Genomic DNA, 18,412 nt, shown 5'->3' on the forward strand with positions numbered 1-18,412 from the left:
CGAGTCTGCATAAGCTGCACATAGTGAGCTGTAACAGAGAAAACAAACCCCGACGAGGCTTCTCACCGCTCCCTCACTCACTCTTAAGTGTACCCTCGACGGATACAACACAGGTAACCGTGTTCAGCTCGAGTAGTTGTTGCACAAGGCTGAATGAAGCCAGTAAGCCCGATAAATTAAAACACAAAACACAAAACCTACACCCTAGAGCCAACAGCCACCTTGTTGGTCCGCAGAAAGCAAACTAGAAAATAGGAAGGCGCGCGCTTGTAATGTTGCTCGTGTTGGCCTTTTTTTTCAGTTGTTCCAACAAAGTCCCTTTTTTGGTTTTTATTTTTGTTAGTTTTGGCCAGATTAGCGCCCGCCGCGTATGACATTACCAGGCGAGACAGGTTATTATTAGAGAGGCTGGCCACGATACTATCACTTGGAGCAAGAAGAACACCCAAACAGACAGAGGAAGCCCTGCGTAAGACTATAGCGTCGCAACTAGGCTATGTCAACGTCATTGCCCAATCAGTTAGCCTATTAAGGTCATGTTTGAATGCCGGCTGAATGCTTTCTTTTTTTTTTTTTTTTTTTTTTTTTTTAAAAAAAAACAAGTCGTAGGTGGTTGGATTATATGGGTAGTCGAGTAAGCTGAGGCTGCCATGCATGCATTGCATACCTTTGTTCCCTTGCGGTGATGGTAACACATGAGTGTGGTACCTACCTAGTTGGCAGGTCTGGCGTTGAGGTAGGTGGCAGGTGGGCAGTGTTTATTGCCCTTGAAGAGACATACCTACCTACCTACCTAGGTACGTTGAACAAGTCGCTGCAGACTCAGTCGAATACCAAGCAAGACACGAACGAAACCGTACGTACATCACTCGGACCCCGCAAGAAACAACAGAATGTACTAGAAATAATGGCTCAAGTGCCGATTCTCTAAGGGGAGTTTTTGTGTAGAGATTCTCTCCATCTATGTCTGAATCCTGGTTTCCGCCTCCTGACTCCATGCAATAGTTTCCAGATACATACATAACCTGCCTCGGTGGTCCCCGTCTCGACAAACAGACGGACACACCCACCAGTAACAGGCCAGTCGGTCGATAAAAAAAATAATGTGAATAAGACACCGAGAGAGGAATTCCCCCTGGAAGAAAAAAAAAAGAAAGAAACACACGTTTTTATCAAGAATCAAAGTACCAGAACCCCCCAAATAATACAAAGGAGATGGATGCATGCAGTATGCTGTTCTCATGTCGCATTCTATTTCTCACTCTTCTTGGCCGTCTTTTCTGCCAAAGTGATTTGCTCTGCCTCCACCATGTCTCCCACCTGCTGCTTCTCGACGCCTCCGAGTTCTTCCGTCGCGGCTTGCTTGGCCGCCTGCATCTCGCGCTCGTCCTTCTCGTCAATGTCATCAACATCGCGAGGTGTCGCCAAGCCCGTCTGCTCGTTACCCTGGTTCTGCTCGTTCTCCTCCTCGATCAGTTCTTGCTGCTCCTTGAGGACCTCAAGACGCTGCTTGTTAGTTGCCGCGCCCTCGGCGTTGTGCACCTCCAACTCGATTTCGTGGAAAAGCTCCTCGGGAATCGATGACAAGACACCAGTCAGTGCCTCAATCTGGCCCGAAACCTCGCCATCTTCCAATGCGGCCGACGAGCTGGCCTGGCTGTACATGTAGGCGCTGCTCAGAACCAATAGTGTCGATGGCACACCGTCCTTGAGCCTAAGGTCTAGCCAGGTCTGCAGATCCTCCCGTAGCCTGGCAGGGGAGATACCGTGAGTCCTGATGCCGCGGCTCTGGCACGCTGTTTGCAGTTCCGCAACAGTTAGGCTATCAACGCCCTCGTAGCTGATGGCCTTGTCGTCGCGCTTGATCTGTCGCATCCTGTGGCGGATCTGGTATCTGAGCATCATGTCCGTGCCGAAGGTATTGAGGTTCAGATAACGGCACATTGACACAAGCTGCGGCCTTGAAAGGTTATCCAACGTCAAGTCATCCCTGAAAATCTTGCAGACCCTGATGACGTCTTCCGCTGTCGGCTTCTCGCCCGTCGACCTGAGCTTGCGGAAGAAGTTTGTGAACTCGTCCCTCTGGGTGGTCGCCGCCGTTACAGGGAGACCCGTCTCTTTCAGAGTCTGCCTCAAAAAGCCGCTGACCTCTTTTCGGGTGGCCCTGAGCGCGTTCGTCTTCTTATCCCTCGACTTCTGGCCCTCGTACGTGCTGGGGAGAAGGTTGGGGAAGAGCTTGAGGGCCACAGGGAGCAGCAGCTCGGCGAATGGGACGATAATGAAGACCGAGAATGGGACCAGGCGGCCCAGATCCTGAACAGTGCGCTGAAGCTGGCGACTCTCACGGCGCGTAAGCTCATAGCCTGCGGCCATCTTCAGTGCAAGGCGACTGCTGATCTTGACCTCGGCGGCAAGCAGCTTGGTTCCGTCCCAGTAATGCTGAGCCTCCTTCTTGATCTTCTGGCCTAATGTCAGCTTCTTCTCCTCCTTCTTGGGCTCTTCCTTCTTCTCGGCCGCCTTGTCGGCTGCTAGTTCTGTAAGCGAAGCCGAGTTTTCGGACGCTTCGGCAACTGCTGTAGGCTTGACCGCGGCCGAATCGGCAGGCACCGGTGCCTTTCCAGCATTGTCGTTTGGCTTCTCCTCCTTCGGCAGAGGGTTCTTAGCCTTCTCTGCGTTGAAGCCTGGTGGAGGGACGGAGGGAACGCCTCTTCCGGAAGTGTGTGTATCTGTTGAAAGGCTGCGCACGGGTATGAGCAGTGCGATGGCCGGGTTCTGCAGAGCAAGGTTTCGAGAGTGGCGACCGAGGTGAGCCTGGGAGGCCCTGAGGACTGATCGTGGAAGCGCGCGGCCTGAAGTTTGATGTCAAGTTAGTCAGCAAGCGTCAAGGTGGCCGGCTGACGGTTTGAAACCCGACAAGAGAATATGGCGCATACCATTGCCCACCAAAGGGTTCATGACCACGGCGCGGCGTGCGACGGATGCGGAGGCGCTCATGACTGATGAGGGATGACCTTCCGAGGTCAAGCAGATTCCAAAGTGATGGCTGGGCAGGTCCGCAGAGTCGTTGGAGATGGCGTCGTCGTTGGAAAGTGGGGGATTAAGTTCAGCACCCAAATCGCGGGAAATGAGCAGGTCTAGATAAGTTCTAAACAGTTCAACGAGTAAAGAGATGAATGTCAAAAGTGTATGAGAAATCTGTTGTACAAGATGATGAAGATGATGGAAAAAATATATGGTTCATCTGCGCAAGTCTTTGTGGTCGTTATTGTTGTTGTTGTTAGACTCTAGTTCTAGTGGCGCATTTTCCACAAGGGTCTCTTGGGTTGCTAAGTTGTGTATGGCAAGCTAAGAGGTAAGGTAAGATAGGTAAGGTAGGTAGGTGTTGGAGAGAGTTTCCATGCTCGAGCAATTAGTCCTTAGGTGGTGAGACACTTGCGTATCTTTTTCAGCAGAGTTATTGCAGGGATGCAGCATGCTCTAATGGTGATGAGCGGCGGGTACCTTGCCACGCCGGACCACGGCGACAGATACTTGGCATTACTGCGGGCCTTTACTGAGATGTGTTTGCAGGTGATATCTCACGTGATGAATTCATCCCTTAATAATGGTCGGACATTCATCGGAGAATGGACAACAACAACACGCGGGGCACTACTGTGCAACATTACCAAATTGTCCGAAATGGCATTTTATGTCTGACAGATCTACCATCAGAACTTCTAGCTTATAGGTGGATAACTTCCACTGCATGAGCATTAAAAAGGGGTCTTTACCGTTGTAAAACCAGCAAAGCAAAATCGGAATAAAAACGCCAAGCTGACTGGTTCCTAACAGTAGAAGCATAATTAATTCAAGCCAAATACGGAGTAGAAAGAAAGACCTTTTTTGTTGAGAACTCCCAGGGACCCGCTAATGCACTGTGGAGCGGTGCGATTTCGGGGCGCCCCACCACCGTGCAGATAGGTGAAGCTTGAACTCCGAGTCGAGTCCGGTCCGGACAATTGGAACATAATAAGGGTCACTGAGGTACCTGGCAGTATGCGACGAAGCTCCATTGCCATTTTTCAATCTCTAACCCGCGGCCGGAAGTCGAGCCCAAGGTAAGTCGAGTTCATTGCAAACAAAGTATTTCCAGTTCTCATTTTACCAGGGAATTCGGGGGTCTTTTTCTCAATTATTATGCCTGGAGAACCGAGCCGCTAATCAATCGATACCAGTCAATAGCTCTCTCCATACAGCACATCGACATACGTGCAAGCCCGGGAGCCGCTACTCAGTCTAGCCAAGCTCTTGTCACTTGACATCATCAGTCTTTCAAATCAACGCACGAACCCCCCACCCCCAGGGCTATAAACCAACGCACGCTCGTACATATACAACTCAACGAAAGTCAAATACCCTATTTATGCTGATGATGGACTCTATCTGAACCCATCCAGACGATCAACCCGCCATCCCAAAGGTCGATCGTTCATTCGACCGGCCTTTGGAAGACGGTTCCTCGAGTCCCCGTTTCCCGTACCTCTCGCGCGCCACACCCTTTGCTTGTCCGGAAGATCGGCACTTGTCTTTGTCTCTAAAATATTTTTACGACCGGCACAGCGACCATTCGCTACCTCGCGCATTCTACGTGCTGAGGAGAAAAAAATAAAGTTGCGTTCGCCCATCGTAGAAAAACGTGTATAATATGCGCCTCCGAAAGGCAGCGCGTGTCATTCTTGTTGGTGCGCCGGGAGTGGGGAAGGGTACACAGTCGGAACGCCTCCTCCAGCGGTTCCCGCAGCTATCGTCCATCAGTTCCGGTGACTTACTTCGCAGCAATGTTAAAAGCAGGACGCCACTCGGTAAGTCGCTTTCTCAATAGCTCCAAGCATAATTCTTTGGAGCCTTGTCCCTGGCTTCCGTGCTGTTCTCTGCGTACTGACTAGTTGCCGTTTCCTCGGGATTTACAGGCATCAAGGTCGAAAGTACCATGAAAGCTGGTGGTCTTGTATCTGACGATCTAATCCTCCGCCTCATCAGCAATGAGTTCAACAAACGAGGCTGGCTCTTCGCCGACCCAGCCACCAAGGCCTCCTCGATCATGACGCTTGCATCCGCGTCCGCCGTGGCCGATCAGTCCGCATTCAGCCACGACACCGACGTCTTCCTGGGAAACAACACCGGAGGGCCTCCACCACGGCTTTCGGACAATCCCGCCGCATCATTCCTGCTGGACGGGTTTCCGCGCACGGCCGCGCAGGCCGAGCGCCTGGACCATGTCGTGCCCATCAACCTCGCCGTGAGCATCAGGACGCCCTTTGAGGTCATCATGCAGCGCATCTCTGGCCGCTGGGTCCACGAGCCGAGCGGGAGGGTCTACAACGACACATTCAACGCTCCCCAGGTGCCCGGGCGCGACGACGTCACGGGCGAGCCGCTCGTCAGGAGGCCCGACGACAGCGAAGAGGTATATCGACAGCGCTTCCAAAAGTTCCAGGAGACGAGTGAGCCGCTGCTGGAGCACTACGCTCGCAAGGGCGTTTTGTGGGAGGTGAACGGCATGAGCAGTGATGAAATCAGCCCAAAGCTGTTCAAGGAGTTTGAGAGACGATTTTTGGAGTAATGGGCACTCTTGCACTTTTTTTCTTCTTCTCTAGGTTTCGCCCCGGCTTTGTAATCATCGGAGGATGGATTCTTGGTCTCCTCTATATCTCTTTGGTTTCATGTCCCTCTTTCTTGTATAAAGATGGTGCACTGCCCGCGCACATCACTTTTTGGTTTATCACGGCTTTATGTAGGCTTCTCCTGTCTCTACTGGTGGTATATAATGGGACCCCCCGAGCGAGCATCCTGTGCCGGCATGGCTAGGATTGGCGCTTCTTCTTCTACTTGTGAAGTTTTCTAAAAACACGCCAGTGCGGCAAATTTTTGGAAGAAATTTGCTCCGCTTTCTGACAGTTATATACTGGTGCTGTAACCCTTCCCAACATGTGTCGCGAGAACTGTCTTTCATACGATAGGCTCACTAGGGAGTTCGTGACTATCTGAGACATTACACAACAGACAAGACAAATGCAACTTGCCATAGTAAATATTCGTTACTCATTCATGTTTAGCCATAGAAATAACTGCACCTATTGAACAGGGAGAGTATGTCCAAGTTTGTCATAGGCGTGTATGATGAAGTCAGTTTTCACAACTGCCGTGTTACGTACCAACTGCTCAACAGCTGACATTGATAACGCCATGCCGTCATATCCAAAATGAAACCAAAAGAAAAGAAAAAAATACGAGAAAGAAGAATCATCAAATGGTGAGAGAAAATGACCACCGATACGAAAGCAATATGCCATCAATAATGATGTCAAAAGCCTGAGAATTCCCAAGCTGCCCTCATGATGGCCAAACCGCCTCCTTGCGTCTCCACCGTACGCCCCTTACCGCGATCGTTTGGATCGTTGCTCTTAGGAGGATCATGGTGAGGCTGGCTGGTGGGAATGGTGCCGTTGCTCGCAAGGTCGAACCCGCGCCACCTCGGGGTGTCAGGGACGCCGTATGTGCGGTAGTCGGTCATCTCGGAGTCGGTCGTTTCGGAGTTGACGTCTCGCTTGATTTTATCGTTTTGCTTAGGACCCCAGAAGGTGGGCCTGTTGCTTTCGACCTGGGCGGTCGTCATGTTCGGCAGCAAGCCCACCGTCCACCACATGCCGAACCGGCCCTTAGAGTCCCGCGTAGCCCTTGCTGCCTTGGCGTTGTGCAGGACCCAGGCCTTGTAGGTCCGGCATTCATCTGCGTGATGCGCCACGAAGGTGTCGGACCCGGCCTCGAGGGGAACACAGAACGCAACAAGATGGTGGAAGAAGATGCCCTTGAAGCTTTGACTGTCGGCAGAGCACTCGCCGGCCACATCACACATGTCCTCCATGACTCCTGCACGACCAAGTCCGCGCCATGGCGGTAGCTGGCCCGGCTCCAGGTCTTGGATTCTGTCGAGAGGTTTATCCTTTTGCAGATCCCAGCCCGAGGCCTTTATAGCCGACTTGATCAGCGCATGGCCCTCATTGACCAAACTCTCGTCACCTTTGGCCTTCCACAGGCCCCGTAGCCCCGAGAGAAGGACGCCCTGGTTATATGTGAATACGGCGTTGTTACGCTGGTCGCATTTTCGATTGTTACTCTTAGGATCTGACATGCCAGATACGTGGTAGCCGTCGATGTAGAGGCCTTCGGGCATCTGGTTGGGGCCATTCCGCATGCCCACATCACGCAGCCACTGGTGGCCGCGAACCGCCATGTCCAAATGCATCTTGAGATGCGGGCCCTTGGGATACTTGACGATGAAAGGCGAGTTATTCCTGTCACCTGGGAAGTACAGGTACATGTTAATGCTCGCCGCGACCCAGAGCTCGTTTGTGATGGCGTTCTTGTACAGCAGCAGCCGAGGGTTCCAGTTCATGCCGCCGCCGCAGTACTTATCATCCCAGCCACGATCAGCCAGATCCCAAAACACGCGGCTTCGGTGGGCGAATGCCGATGTCCAGGCATTGCCAAAGTAGGAGCGAACAGGTGAGCGTGGATTGAAGACGCTCTGATCCCCGGGCAAAGGCAAATGTGGCGGACTGCCGATCGCAACACCTTCGGGAAAGTACAATTGAGTGTGCAGATCGACGAATCGCACAGCATCCAGCCACCCAAGAACAACCCAAAGCATGTCGTCAAAGGCTTGGCCGCGGATCCCAACATGATCCTGCCCGTAGTAAAAGGCAATGACTTGGCTAAAGTACAGCGCGATGAGATTTTCTCGCTCGTGTGCCTGGTTGTCGTCCCGGGCTGCGTATGACAGCGAAGTCAACGCGCCAGTGACATGCGTCCCGATGATGGCGGCTGTCCAGTCGATGGCAGTGGGCCATGTCCCCACGCTGCTGTCATAGTACTCTCTCTGAAGAGTGTCTAGAGCGTCCACTACCTCGTCAAGAAGGCGAGGGTCGGCCCTGGCCACACCAAGAGTGCCATTGTTCGCGGTCGACTCCCTCGCTACTAATGGTGTTGCGAGAGCAGTCGCCAAGGCTTGAGTTTGTGAGACTAGAGCGATGAGGCAACTCCACACCCTACTTGGACGCATGCTAGGCTCTGTGGGATGGGAAAAGTTTCGAGGGAAATAGACAGGATGGGATCTGATGGAATAGAAGCCGAGTTGAAGTGTGGACGCAGCAGGTCAAGATGAGATGAGCAGAGGCGTAAGCATAACCGGTAGGGTGATCATCTGAATTTAGGAGCTACCCGTGTGCCCATGGACAAAAAGATATGTTCCTACAGAGGAGGAGCTCGACGCGAGGGCTATCCTGGAGTGTATCTCTAGCCCGGACTGGAGGCAACCGTGAAATATCTCAAATGCTGAGAAAAAGAGTAGAAAGAAAAAGGAAGAGGATGTTTGCAAGTATAAGACATATGAAGACGAGACACCAAGAAATTCATGCCTCAGCAGTGAAGTGGGTGGTTGGCTACAAGGGGGAGGGAAAAAGAAAAAAATAAAAGAGAGCTAAGCTGAATAGGTAGCCAAGGATGACAACCAAACCAAGGCCCAACGAGAAACTTCGATTCGCATTCCCTACCTAGTAAGGTAGGGTTGGAAGGATGGTGTGGATGCTGTTTGTCAGTAAGGGAAGTTTCAAGTCAGCCGACGTGACGTTCTGACCGGAGTCAACCTCACCGTCGGAAGATGGTAGGTAAGTAGGTAGGTAGGTAGGTAGGTAAGGTAGGTATCCATCATGCGTGCCAGAACCATGCCCCATGAGCGCTCCTTCTTGAAGTAAACAACCAAAATGAAGTTCATTGATTAGGGTAAGGTCTTTTTTTTTCTCTTCAAAAACCCTTAGTTTCACCACAGAGGCACTCATGTTTGCCACCCAATGCGCTTTTTGTTCGTCCGTTCCCACGGTAGCAAAGCCATTCGAAGAGAGTTTGCGGGAAACATGCAAGTCATCCATTACAAAATTCCAAAATAAACATGCAAGCCCACGCGGACCAAAGACAAAGCCAGCGCACCATACAAACAAGGGCTCACGTGGCATTTACATAGACCGTCGTACTGCATGTACCTACGGATACCTCGAGTTACGAAAGCCCTTTTCCCCCTCATTACGACCGCGGGTGGGTGGGACCTCCGGTAAATTCTCCACAAACCCCACGATCCGCCAGGGGTCCTAGTGTCGGCTGCCAAGTTGGTCAGCTTGCTCAGGTGGTAATATGGCGCCAATTTACCAAAGGGGGTTGGAGACTGCCCCCTCAGAGGGAGAGAGTTTTGAACCCCGAGGCTACTGTGAACCGACGACTTGATCACACGACATCAAAATGTAAACATGAGTAAATACGAAAGAGAGAATATAAAATAAACTCCAGAGAACACGTTGTCAGGCTGTCGGGCGCACTACTTTGCAGGGGAACAAGGTGACATTGCTGGCCAAAATAGTTCAAGGTCCCATGAGATGCATCGCTTTAGCCGCATGGGATGGCACCCGACTGCAGACACTAACTTCGGTGCCGTCCCTTGATAAACTACGAGGCAGGTACGTACCTATATATTGCTTATTATGTAACAACACATTGGAAAACTTGTTAACTTGATGGCAACGACAAATGTAGGACGTGGCCGGGTAATAGACAAGCCTAGTGGAGAGACTCTTTCTTCTTTGTTTTTCAATTGCGGTTACACGGCAAGATAACCACAGATTCCCTGTTTAGAGTTGGACTGTTGCGTATAAGTGAATTTCATTCTACTTTGGTTTAATGGTCTTCGTTCTAGACGTAGGTACACATGATAACAATCATTAGGACACAAAGCGCAACACAGACAGTCCAAAAGTTAGAAGATATGAAAAAAGCCGACCTCAACAAAAAAGCTCCCGCAAAAACATGGCTAGAGATGCTATCGCAAACAAACTTTGCGCGTACTGGCGCAGCTGGAGAATAGACCAGTGGAAACCTCCATAGAATGGGGCACTGCAGCATCTTACATGCCTCCTTAGGCAATTTCGCTGTCACCTAACGCTCAATCCTTCCACTCATCATTCCGGACTCCGCTCGAGTTACCAGCAGACTGGCTACTGCTTCCAGGGGCAGCCGAGGATGCCGCCAATGGTGCATTCTCGTCATCGTCATCATCGTCGTCAAGATCGAGCGCTCTCGCCAGCTCATCCGGATCCTTCATGCGCGCATCAGGATCAACAGACGCATCGATGTTGTGCTCGCCATCCGACCGTCCTCGCTCGTGCTCATGGACGCCGTCGTCGGCGCTGATGGAAATGCCCCTAGCGCCCCACTTCGCCCGCGAAGATCGGGGCTGTGTTCCGTTGGCACCTTGACCTCCCAGCGCAGGCGCGTTCTCTTCATCCTCCTCGTCAACTTGGACGTGCTTGTTACCAAAGATGCGGTTAAGTAGCCAACCCCGGCGCATGTCATCGGCATCAACCACACCTCCATTTCGGAGCTTGACTCGTTGACGCGTGTAGTAAACCCAGGCAAAGTCCACGTAGAGAGCAACCTGGACTATGCCAAAGATTACAGAGACGGCATTGGGTAGCCTGCCTGCAGGATCTGCCGATCGCAGAATCCAGTTCACCAGGTACAGCGCCCGATAAGAGCCGAGGGTCAGCAGGTAGTAAGAGTCGATGACGGTTGGAACGGTGGTTTGTCGCAAGAGGAGGAGTTGGGGAAGCACGCAGACGGACTCGAGAATCTCCGAGAAGTCCCAGAGCCACTGTAACAGTTTGTTAGCCTTGTCACATTCTCGCAAGTTGGATGTGAAGCTTGCGTACCGTGCTAGTGCTCCACGAGCTTTCGAGTATCATCATGACAAATGGGGAGATAGCAAGCGAACCGCCAAAGACCGCCGCGCCGAGCTTCCAAGCTACCTCCCTTTCACGCGTCCGGGGGTATACCCATTGCATGATACCAACAATGTAAAGTGATGACGTTATGTAGAATAGTTTGAAGAACAGGTTCCACGCATATCGTTCTCGGAATATGTCGAGATATCTCGTGCAGAATACCACAGCGTATAGGATCTGCGTGATGAGGGAAACACCTGAAAAGAAGTTAAAGTTAGTTGTAACACTGATTTCTTTGTCGCGATGGCGTAGCGGACGGCTGGCATACCCTCGGAACTCCTGTTCCTATGGATCGCAAACATGAGAATGCATTTCGAAGCTAGGTGGGAGCAATCTCCCAGGATTCTGAATATCTGTTGCAGTAAAGTCAACACTATTATCTTGCATTGGCAAAACATATGTGATAGAATAAGGTAGCTCACATTCCAAGAATCGACCATCTTGGGTGAAGTGGTGGGTTTGCGCTGCGGAGTCTCGAAGTCGTCGATGCCGATGAAGTTCCGAATGTTGTACAAGTCGCAGAAACACCGAGTGCTGCTGGGAACACCTATCTCACTCGAAATCGAAATCAGACCAGAATCAAATTCAAATACAAGGTCGGTTTGACGCTAGGATCGGCATTGAGGACACAGTCCCTGAATTTTGGATGTGAAGGCAGCAAGTCACCTCGAGTCATCCAGGTGTGGTTCCAGCGGATTGGGGAGCTGAATTGTCTGGGGACGGGACGGATACCAATTGCTGGCGTGTCGGTCGGACCTTATCAAATCAAAGTCAAAAGCGCCATTGGCCGGCCGCTAGGCTTCCATGGAGGGTGCCATGAGTGAAATCTATTAATGTAATCACTTGGTTCACACATGTTAATGCGCTTTGTAATCGCCCTTGTATACTCATTCCAAACATTTTCTCTGTCCAAAAAGCTGCATTTTCGAGAAAATAATCACGCAAATTGTCTCTGTACACGTTTCAGAATATATCATGTAGAGCACGTGCTCACAAAAATACAATACAATGCCGCATTGTAGGTAGGTAAGTCGTTTTGCTTTGCTCACCCACCTTGACGCAGACGTACCTGTCTTGTCGCACAGAGGCTTGAACCTTTGAGCTGGCTTGGCTGGCCCAGTGGGGTCTCTGTGTGGGTCACAGAGATCAAGTTGATTGGCGAACAAAGTTGGCGAGGAGGGGAGCTGCAATTGGTCCGTGCCACACTTTCCCACACAATCTGGTCGAAATTCCTCGCAAAAAAAAGCCCATCATAATTGACCGACGACTACGACTATCGCGAACGAAGGCCGACGACAACCATCCGCCGACGACACACCCCCAGACCGCAACCATGGCCACCGAACTTACCGTCCAGTCCGAGAGGGCTTTCCAGAAGCAGCCTCACATCTTTCTTAACTCCAAGACCAAGGTCAAGTCCGCCCGACCGGGCAAGGGCGGTCGCCGCTACTACAAGGATGTTGGTCTGGGTTTCAGGACGCCCAAGACTGCCATCGAGGGCCAGTACATCGGTACGTGACGACTCGAGGAGCTAGGAACTAGGGCAGAAGAGGAAACAGAACGCTCTGCGATTGCTTGCATTGGATCCTTCACTTGGGCCTAATGGATGGCAGGGAAATGTAATCCCAATGTCGAAAGAGGCGTCACAAGAGCAGCAGGAACATTAGGATATCTGAGAAGCAGGCGAAACTTTGCAAATGTGCGAATGATCGGCTAACCAGAAGCATTGGATACTATCAGACAAGAAGTGCCCTTTCACCGGCCTCGTCTCCATCCGTGGCCGCATCCTGAACGGCACCGTCATCAGCACCAAGATGCACCGTACCCTGGTCATCCGCAGGGAGTATCTTCACTTCATCCCCAAGTACGCCCGTTACGAGAAGCGCCACAAGAACCTTGCTGCTCACGTCTCCCCGGCTTTCCGTGTCGAGGAGGGTGACCACGTTACCGTCGGCCAGTGCAGGCCTCTCAGCAAGACTGTATGCCGCGTCCCAACCGCTCAGAACCACGATTTATTTTGACACGACACCAGATTTGCTAACGCGCTCCCGCACTCTACAGGTCCGGTTCAACGTTCTCAAGGTTCAGCCGCGGTCTGACAAGGCCGTCAAGTCTTTTGCCAAGTTCTAAATTTGCAGGGTTTCTTTTACGGCATTCAAGGCGCGGTTTATTTTTGGGGGCTTTTCATTTTTTTCCCACATGTTCCGGGATGGCGGTCAAACAGGGCTGGCTGCTTACACGCACCAAAAAAAATGATGCGACATAGGGGCAGCTAAAAATGAGAACTCGTTGGTCAACCATTGATTAGGGAAGGCGTTGTCAGGGGACTGCGCTAGATACCCGGACGCTCTATGATTTGCTGAGGGACGGAGATATGCCACGACTGTTATGGTACTTTACTGGCCATCTATGGATGTGTCGACGGTGATTTATGAGCTTTCTGCCGTTGGCAAGGGGAAAAAAACCAAGCCAATGGAGGGATTAGGAGTATAGAGCCTTGATGAGTATTCGACTCAGTCATCTACAACCAATATTGTGATTTGTCTAAGGTCCAGGCTGGTCAAGTTGCGAAGAATAGCAACTTTTAGACGCCATCTCATCACTTATCAAAACGCCATAGTAGTCTTAGCTCCAGAGCCTCGTAGTATATTTCAGCCATGTAGAAAACATGATCCAGTTGCCCCTTGTTAGCATCCCCGCCAAAGCTTTCAATTCGGCTTACATAACCCGAAATTTCAACGTCACGGCCACCCCTACCTACACGCGAAAGAGCTTCCTACAAGGCATTCCATACAACAATCCTTCCACGAAAAGCAGCGTAAGCTGTATTTTGAGCTGACATTACGCCTATATTGGCTTTTTTTTCTTCTTGGTTGTCAGGATGGGGTGGTACGAAAGGATATTCGGGGGCAAGGCGGCCGACCCATTAGAAAAGCTCGATCCCAAGCTCCGCGAGTTCCTCGACAAGGAGTCGCCCGTCAAGCTGCAAAAGGCCCAAGAAGAAAAGCAGAGGAGAGAACAGCAACAGAAACAGGCAGATGTGAAAGCTGCCGCAGCTGCCGTACAAAAGACTGAATCTCATTCTTCCTCTTCAACATCAGCAGACAAAGCCAGTGGGGTCCCCAAGGAGTCCCTGTACCAGGACGGGCGGTACGCTCACCTGTGGAAGAACTACCGACCGCTGTCCGAGATTGAGGGCGAGAGCAAGACCGATCACGAGAAGCTTCAGGATGTCCTGGAGGCCTACAAGTCGCGCAAGGAGCAGATTGGGCGCGCGGCACTGGAGAACTGCGCCCTGGAGCAGTTTGAGTGGCGCGACTGCATGAACAATGGCAGCTGGGAGGCTAAGTTGACCATGTGCAGCAAGCAGGTAAAAAAGTTTGAGAGGTGCTACTCAATGCAGGCTGTATGTGTTTCTATTTCCGTTATTCTCTATTTCTCCCCACACTTTCCTCGAGAACGGACACACATGATGCTGACTACGTGCTGCAAACAGAGGCTATTGAAGACCCTGGGATACCTTTCAACCTACGAAAGGCCGCCGTCGGTCGATGAAGATATCCAGATGCATGCAGACGCCCTCTACCACCGCATGATTGAGCAGGAGGAGGCAATAGAGAAGGCCAAGGCGGAGAAGAAGCCTCTCCCGCAGTTTGCTCCCTTGCTCATCAAACCGATCATCGCGGCGGAGGACGAAAAGTTTCAACTTTCCCAGGAGCAACGCAAGGAAATGAACCAAAGACTGGCCAAGATCCCAGAGGCGGAGCGGGCCATGGAGGAGGAGGCCATCAAGGCCGAGTACAGGGCAAAGGCCGAGGTCGGCCACAAGATCCAGGATTTATGGAAGGAGAATGAAAAGGACAGGGAGAAGAGGAAGAAGGAAGGCCAGGAGACTGTTCTGGACAAGGTCTCTGGCATGTGGAAAGGAAGCGGCGGCAACGATAAATGAGCCCATCTGTCGGCTTATTATGTTGTTTAACGCTTGCTCATCACCGCTGGGGCTGCCAGAGGTGTGTAATATTTGTAAATAAGTGTACAGCCATGAGGACTACGAGACTAAAAAATGTACAGGACTGTAAAACGCGCTTCCTTGCTGTCTTGATCCCCTGAACACTAGTCCACAACTAACCGTAATTTTTGGCATTCAACACCGCAACACACACGATAAAGATCATCAGTCATCAATTTTCATACAGCCACGAGGGCTCTCACCTCCCCTGAAGTGCTGCTGCAGCCCTTTCAAGGTAAGCATTGAAGCTCTTGACTTGATCCAAAACACCCAGGCCGTGCCCGTTTGGACGGATATGGTCTCCCACTCTCAGCATGAGCAGCTCCAGATTCGCCAAATCAGATTGTTTCTGTTCTTTTGTCGAAAGTTCGGGTGCTGATCGGCCTTCCTCAACAGCAAGCTCGATGTCTTGCATAGTGGATGAGATATGGAGGCGATTCTATGGAGAGGAAAAAAAAAACGGTTAGCACGTCGACGATCCCAGAGCGATTTGTTATGTTGAAAATAATTGCCTCCTTACCATGACCTTTTGGCTTTCTTTTTCGTGTTTCATCCGAAGTGCGTCTCTGCGTAGCGCGACCTGTTCACGCTCCTTTCTCACGTTGAGGATCTGATCACGCAGTAGGCGCTTCTCCCTCTGTGCGGACCGGAGACGTCTCCGAAGAGTCTGAAGATTATCGAGCGCAATGGTCTAAAGAAATTAGCATAGGCAGCATGTACAGGGGGCATGTTTTGCGGTAAACGGCTGTGCTTACATGCTCGAGCATATTGGTCCGCAGCTCCTCTCGGAACGCCTCTACTGCACCCATCTTTGTCTTGAGTTCTCTCCTCGTCGTAGTGTCTTCCACCTCAGAAACTTTGTTCCGGAGACTTCTCAACACATTCGCCGTCACCTCTTCACATATTTGTGACAGGACATCGACAGAGTTGACGCCTTCACGACCTGCAAAAGGTATAGTAACACCCATCATTTCATTGTCATCGTCTGCTTCGTTATCCGTGCCGCCTTGTTTTGGCCGCGTATATCGTTGAACAGGAATTTGGATGGAACCACCCCGTTGATGTTCGGCCTCACTGTCGTCTGTTGGTGCCGTTTTCTTGCTCTTTGAGCGGCCTGGACCCGACATCTGCTTTGTGGCTGGTTTCAACGCCTTGTTTGCAGGCTGTTTCTGCACTGCAGGACTCGTTGCTGGTGGTGCCGCCCGCCGGCGCTTTGCTGTCTTTGGCTGCAGTTCTTCCGCGGTTGAGCTCAAGTCCGGAGACGCATCCATAAGATCAGAACGGGGACGCTTGCGACCTAGTCTTGTAGCGGCATCTTGGTCATTGGTTTCTTCGGCCTCCAGAGACTCCTCAGCCTCCCCTGCATCTCCAGAATTGGGATTGCTAGAGATATCCTCTGAGCGTGGGGCGGAACCGGAACTACTGTCCGCTCCTTGCGAGCCTTCAGAAGATAACGGAGATAGCTCATTAGAGGTTTCCTCCTCGACAGCCGACTGTTTTTGAGGCTGCTGTTCAAGCACCGGGCTGGTAGCCTCGATGACTTTATGTTGTGAAATTCGCGGCCTCCCTCTTCCCCGTGTCTTCTGTAGTATCCTAGCGATCGGGGAGGACTGCGTAACAGTCACTGTCGCTGTCACCGTCGGATTTTCTAGAGACTGTTCATTGACTGCAGCCTCAGAGTCGTTACCCGTAGCATCTAGATCTGCGCCCGTCGTCTCATCGACCGTGACGTCATCAGAAGCCTGCAACAACCTGGCGCTCTTCCTCGAGGACGAGGATGCGGGGACCACGGGGTCGCCTCTGGTGGCTGCTGACAGCCTCTTTGCTCGCAATCTCCTCTCGGCCGGCGAGGAAGAATCAACTGTATGATCGGGATCCCGTTGGGCCGATGACAGATACTGCTGCAGGATCGCGCTCTGGTTGGCAGCACCACTAAAGCGTGCTGGTACCCTCCTCCGGTGCCCACTCCCTGGAGCATCGGCCGGGCTTTCCGTCACCTCTTCCAGAGGTTTTGATGCTTTCTTTGCTGGCCGAGAGACGCTGCCGCTGGGAGACCTGGCTTGATTGTCTGCAGCATCAGGTGTCACATGGCCATCGTTGGGGGAAGACGTCGCCGCCACATCGGTTCTTGAAGCCTGATCTGGCTGAGATACTGGCTGAGATACATCCTGAGGCCTGGTTGCAAATTTTTCCGATGGCTCTTGCGGCTGATCTGAGCCTGCAGACGATGGTTCACCTTTAGCTTCCAAAGGCTCCGACTCTGGTTCCGCTAATGGCTCCTCTTCGTCCAGCAGAACGAATTCGCCAAACGAGATATCCTCCACTTGGTGTACTCTGGATGTGCAGTGTTGTCAGCTATTAGTACGAGTACACGGGGAGTCATGCATTCACTATTATTGGTTGGTATCAATAAAAAAAATAAAATAAAAAAAAGATCAAAATGACTGATATTACAGGGGGGCATTACCTGCCTCCGCGCAGCCTCTCGTGCATGCGCTCCTCACGACCTGATATTAGGGAAGCGGCGTCAGCTAGTTCATGACACGATCAAGTCAGGTTATTCTTACTAGTTGCCATCCTGCGTGGAGGCCCTCAAAGACAAACTTTTCATAAAGAAAATGGTAATAGTATGTATTTACTCAAGGCCATCTTTCGTTTTGCGATTGTATCGATGCGAATTTAGTCCCAGTCATTGAGACGCGTTAGCTGAGACGCGACTGAAGTATGGCGGGACTGTACTCGCTAGGTAAGGTACTCCAACTAGGTCTAGACTAGTTCTAGATAGATTACTTGCCCAGAAGTACCTGTGTACTTTCAAAAGACTTGGCGACGACTTCGGAGCCAGTCGGATGTGGGGCTTACCGTAGTTCAACCCCACTAAACATGGTTGCATGCACTCGGTAGTAGTCTCGATTTCAGGGTAGGTCTATCCTACCGGTAGATGCACCTCTGGCTCGTATCTTGATCCGCGCAACAAGGTGTTTTGCTGATGGATTACAGAGATGGGCTGAGGACGGACACGCGTCCAACTGCTGCAAATTAATCTCCAGTCGTATCAGTTCGAGAAAATTACAAAGGGCGTGTTTTATGCATTGGAGTGGCGGCAAAGTAGCCGACTCGCAAATGAGCACAGCGGGAAGCAACGAAGTAAAAACAAGCGCAGAAGCATCGGAAACGGCCCACTGCTTTGCAAAGTGGCTCAGTTTGCCAGCCAAATTGACCCGGCGTGAGACAAGGTGGTCGGGATGGTTCAATGCGTTGTTGTATTGTACTTTGTAATCCCCATGTCAGTTAATTAACTCCACCTGCTGTGTATGTATTTAGTAAGTCAAGTAATTAACTCCGTGATGGAGAGGAGGCTTTAATTGGATCGGCTTGTTACGTTGCTTGCACAAAAAAAAAAAAAAAAAAAACGTGAAATTTGACATCGGCATCTTGGCAAGTCTAACTTAATTCCATTGGCGCTGGTGTCAACATTTACGTTGGCCGCCTAGTTGGCCGTCGCATCTTGTTTTGGGGTTGTGGATGTGGATTA

The 18,412-nt window shown here is 51.3% G+C and overlaps 8 protein-coding genes across 9 annotated transcripts; 3 read left to right on the forward strand and 5 right to left on the reverse strand.

Annotated features, from left to right (window-relative positions):
- Positions 1–931: 931 nt before the first annotated feature.
- Positions 932–3,479, reverse strand: MGG_03684 (mitochondrial distribution and morphology protein 38). Its single transcript, XM_003716149.1, has 2 exons — positions 2,934–3,479; positions 932–2,849 (listed from the first exon to the last, which is right to left on the reverse strand). The coding sequence occupies exons 1-2, from the start codon at positions 2,992–2,994 to the stop codon at positions 1,252–1,254; spliced, it is 1,659 nt and encodes a 552-aa protein (XP_003716197.1). The 5' UTR covers positions 2,995–3,479; the 3' UTR covers positions 932–1,251.
- Positions 3,480–4,019: 540 nt separating this feature from the next.
- On the forward strand, positions 4,020–6,132 carry MGG_03683. 2 transcript variants are annotated; one of them, XM_003716151.1, is made up of 3 exons: positions 4,020–4,100; positions 4,225–4,844; positions 4,953–6,132. In XM_003716151.1, exons 2-3 carry the CDS (start codon positions 4,688–4,690, stop codon positions 5,603–5,605), a joined length of 810 nt encoding a protein of 269 aa, XP_003716199.1. In that variant the 5' UTR covers positions 4,020–4,100; positions 4,225–4,687; the 3' UTR covers positions 5,606–6,132. The 2 variants fall into 2 exon arrangements, with proteins under 2 accessions (XP_003716199.1, XP_003716198.1); XM_003716150.1 differs by having other exon boundaries at positions 4,055–4,100; positions 4,218–4,844.
- Positions 6,133–6,346: 214 nt separating this feature from the next.
- On the reverse strand, positions 6,347–8,104 carry MGG_03682 (uncharacterized protein; the record flags this gene model as incomplete). Its single annotated transcript, XM_003716152.1, has 1 exon — positions 6,347–8,104. The coding sequence occupies one exon, from the start codon at positions 8,102–8,104 to the stop codon at positions 6,347–6,349; it is 1,758 nt and encodes a 585-aa protein (XP_003716200.1).
- A 349-nt stretch (positions 8,105–8,453) lies between these two features.
- Positions 8,454–8,815, reverse strand: MGG_17051 (uncharacterized protein; the record flags this gene model as incomplete). Its single annotated transcript, XM_003716153.1, has 2 exons — positions 8,454–8,483; positions 8,693–8,815. The coding sequence occupies 2 exons, from the start codon at positions 8,813–8,815 to the stop codon at positions 8,454–8,456; spliced, it is 153 nt and encodes a 50-aa protein (XP_003716201.1).
- Positions 8,816–9,705: 890 nt separating this feature from the next.
- MGG_03681 (ER lumen protein retaining receptor) lies at positions 9,706–11,790 on the reverse strand. Its single transcript, XM_003716154.1, has 4 exons — positions 11,291–11,790; positions 11,137–11,221; positions 10,797–11,065; positions 9,706–10,738 (listed from the first exon to the last, which is right to left on the reverse strand). The coding sequence occupies exons 1-4, from the start codon at positions 11,306–11,308 to the stop codon at positions 10,031–10,033; spliced, it is 1,080 nt and encodes a 359-aa protein (XP_003716202.1). The 5' UTR covers positions 11,309–11,790; the 3' UTR covers positions 9,706–10,030.
- Positions 11,791–12,079: 289 nt separating this feature from the next.
- On the forward strand, positions 12,080–13,568 carry MGG_03680 (40S ribosomal protein S11). Its single transcript, XM_003716155.1, has 3 exons — positions 12,080–12,379; positions 12,609–12,847; positions 12,930–13,568. The coding sequence occupies exons 1-3, from the start codon at positions 12,202–12,204 to the stop codon at positions 12,996–12,998; spliced, it is 486 nt and encodes a 161-aa protein (XP_003716203.1). The 5' UTR covers positions 12,080–12,201; the 3' UTR covers positions 12,999–13,568.
- A 15-nt stretch (positions 13,569–13,583) lies between these two features.
- MGG_03679 (uncharacterized protein) lies at positions 13,584–14,953 on the forward strand. Its single transcript, XM_003716156.1, has 2 exons — positions 13,584–14,274; positions 14,365–14,953. The coding sequence occupies exons 1-2, from the start codon at positions 13,750–13,752 to the stop codon at positions 14,815–14,817; spliced, it is 978 nt and encodes a 325-aa protein (XP_003716204.1). The 5' UTR covers positions 13,584–13,749; the 3' UTR covers positions 14,818–14,953.
- On the reverse strand, positions 14,799–17,653 carry MGG_03678 (uncharacterized protein). Its single transcript, XM_003716157.1, has 5 exons — positions 17,445–17,653; positions 17,345–17,384; positions 15,633–17,211; positions 15,398–15,568; positions 14,799–15,316 (listed from the first exon to the last, which is right to left on the reverse strand). The coding sequence occupies exons 1-5, from the start codon at positions 17,452–17,454 to the stop codon at positions 15,077–15,079; spliced, it is 2,040 nt and encodes a 679-aa protein (XP_003716205.1). The 5' UTR covers positions 17,455–17,653; the 3' UTR covers positions 14,799–15,076.
- Positions 17,654–18,412: the final 759 nt, after the last annotated feature.

Source organism: Pyricularia oryzae, chromosome 4, assembly GCF_000002495.2.
Source record: "Pyricularia oryzae 70-15 chromosome 4, whole genome shotgun sequence".
Classification (NCBI taxonomy): domain Eukaryota; kingdom Fungi; phylum Ascomycota; class Sordariomycetes; order Magnaporthales; family Pyriculariaceae; genus Pyricularia; species Pyricularia oryzae.

Excerpts from the sequence above, each read along its gene's own strand:
- MGG_03679 (XM_003716156.1), top strand. The coding sequence starts at position 13,750 with ATGGGGTGGTACGAAAGGATATTCGGGGGCAAGGCGGCCGACCCATTA. Across the intron at positions 14,275-14,364 it reads GGTGCTACTCAATGCAGGCT|AGGCTATTGAAGACCCTGGG; the intron begins GTATGTGTTTCT and ends TGCTGCAAACAG.
- MGG_03684 (XM_003716149.1), bottom strand. The coding sequence starts at position 2,994 with ATGAGCGCCTCCGCATCCGTCGCACGCCGCGCCGTGGTCATGAACCCT. Across the intron at positions 2,850-2,933 it reads GAACCCTTTGGTGGGCAATG|GCCGCGCGCTTCCACGATCA; the intron begins GTATGCGCCATA and ends ATCAAACTTCAG.
- MGG_03683 (XM_003716151.1), top strand. The coding sequence starts at position 4,688 with ATGCGCCTCCGAAAGGCAGCGCGTGTCATTCTTGTTGGTGCGCCGGGA. Across the intron at positions 4,845-4,952 it reads TAAAAGCAGGACGCCACTCG|GCATCAAGGTCGAAAGTACC; the intron begins GTAAGTCGCTTT and ends CGGGATTTACAG.
- MGG_03681 (XM_003716154.1), bottom strand. Across the intron at positions 11,066-11,136 it reads TAGGAACAGGAGTTCCGAGG|GTGTTTCCCTCATCACGCAG; the intron begins GTATGCCAGCCG and ends ACTTCTTTTCAG. Across the intron at positions 10,739-10,796 it reads GCTCGTGGAGCACTAGCACG|TGGCTCTGGGACTTCTCGGA; the intron begins GTACGCAAGCTT and ends AAACTGTTACAG.
- MGG_03678 (XM_003716157.1), bottom strand. Across the intron at positions 17,212-17,344 it reads GAGAGGCTGCGCGGAGGCAG|AGTACACCAAGTGGAGGATA; the intron begins GTAATGCCCCCC and ends CTGCACATCCAG. Across the intron at positions 15,569-15,632 it reads GGACCAATATGCTCGAGCAT|ACCATTGCGCTCGATAATCT; the intron begins GTAAGCACAGCC and ends TAATTTCTTTAG.
- MGG_03680 (XM_003716155.1), top strand. The coding sequence starts at position 12,202 with ATGGCCACCGAACTTACCGTCCAGTCCGAGAGGGCTTTCCAGAAGCAG. Across the intron at positions 12,380-12,608 it reads CATCGAGGGCCAGTACATCG|ACAAGAAGTGCCCTTTCACC; the intron begins GTACGTGACGAC and ends GGATACTATCAG. Across the intron at positions 12,848-12,929 it reads GCAGGCCTCTCAGCAAGACT|GTCCGGTTCAACGTTCTCAA; the intron begins GTATGCCGCGTC and ends CGCACTCTACAG.